General features: G+C 71.0%; 1 protein-coding gene across 1 annotated transcript in view; it reads right to left on the reverse strand.

The window, feature by feature from the left end:
* NSMF (NMDA receptor synaptonuclear signaling and neuronal migration factor) overlaps window positions 1–481 on the reverse strand; it is an 8,407-nt gene extending 7,926 nt beyond the window's left edge. The window contains exons 1-2 of the mRNA XM_015572351.1: window positions 389–481; window positions 4–241 (exon numbers count right to left, since the gene is read on the reverse strand). Of these exons, the coding sequence (XP_015427837.1) occupies window positions 4–241; window positions 389–481 (331 nt within the window). The remainder of the gene's footprint in view (window positions 1–3; window positions 242–388) is intronic.
* Between the last annotated feature and the right edge of the window lie 94 nt (window positions 482–575).

The raw sequence follows: 575 nt of genomic DNA on the forward strand, positions 1-575 counted from the left end.
GGCCGTTGGAGACCAGCGAGAGGCGGCGCTTGTTCTGGGGCGCGGGCTGCATCTCGGGGGATCCTTCGTGGCCAGAGTAGGCGTCAGCCAGCAGGTGATCTGGGGGAGAGGCGCCAGGTGAGCCCCAGCCCGAGGCCTCCCCTCCCCGTCTGCTGGTGCTCAGAGGCAGGAAACACCGTGGGTGCGTGGCGGGATGTGGGCCTGGGACTGCCCGGCCCCGACCCACCCAGCCCCTGCCGTCCTAGCAGGGGGCTCCTCCGGCTCCTCCCAGCGGCTCCCACCTCCCTCTAGCTGGGCCCCAAGCCCGTGTGTGGGCGGCAGGATGTACTACCTGCTGGGTGATGGGGGGACAGGGTAAGAGGCCCCCTCCTAGCCTGCCACCACTCACATGTGCCCAGTGCCAACTCCTCCCCTCCCCCGGCCAGCTGGCCCCCAGAGACAGCGGTGCCAACCCCGGGGGTGCCAGGAGGCCTGTTGCCATGCCAACGGCCCAGGCTGGGTGGGTGCCATGGTGATGAGCTCTTCCTGGGGCCCTGGGCAGGGGCATGAGGGAGCCAGCCCAGCGGGGCAGCTGC

This window comes from Myotis davidii, unplaced genomic scaffold, assembly GCF_000327345.1.
Source record: "Myotis davidii unplaced genomic scaffold, ASM32734v1 scaffold609, whole genome shotgun sequence".
Classification (NCBI taxonomy): domain Eukaryota; kingdom Metazoa; phylum Chordata; class Mammalia; order Chiroptera; family Vespertilionidae; genus Myotis; species Myotis davidii.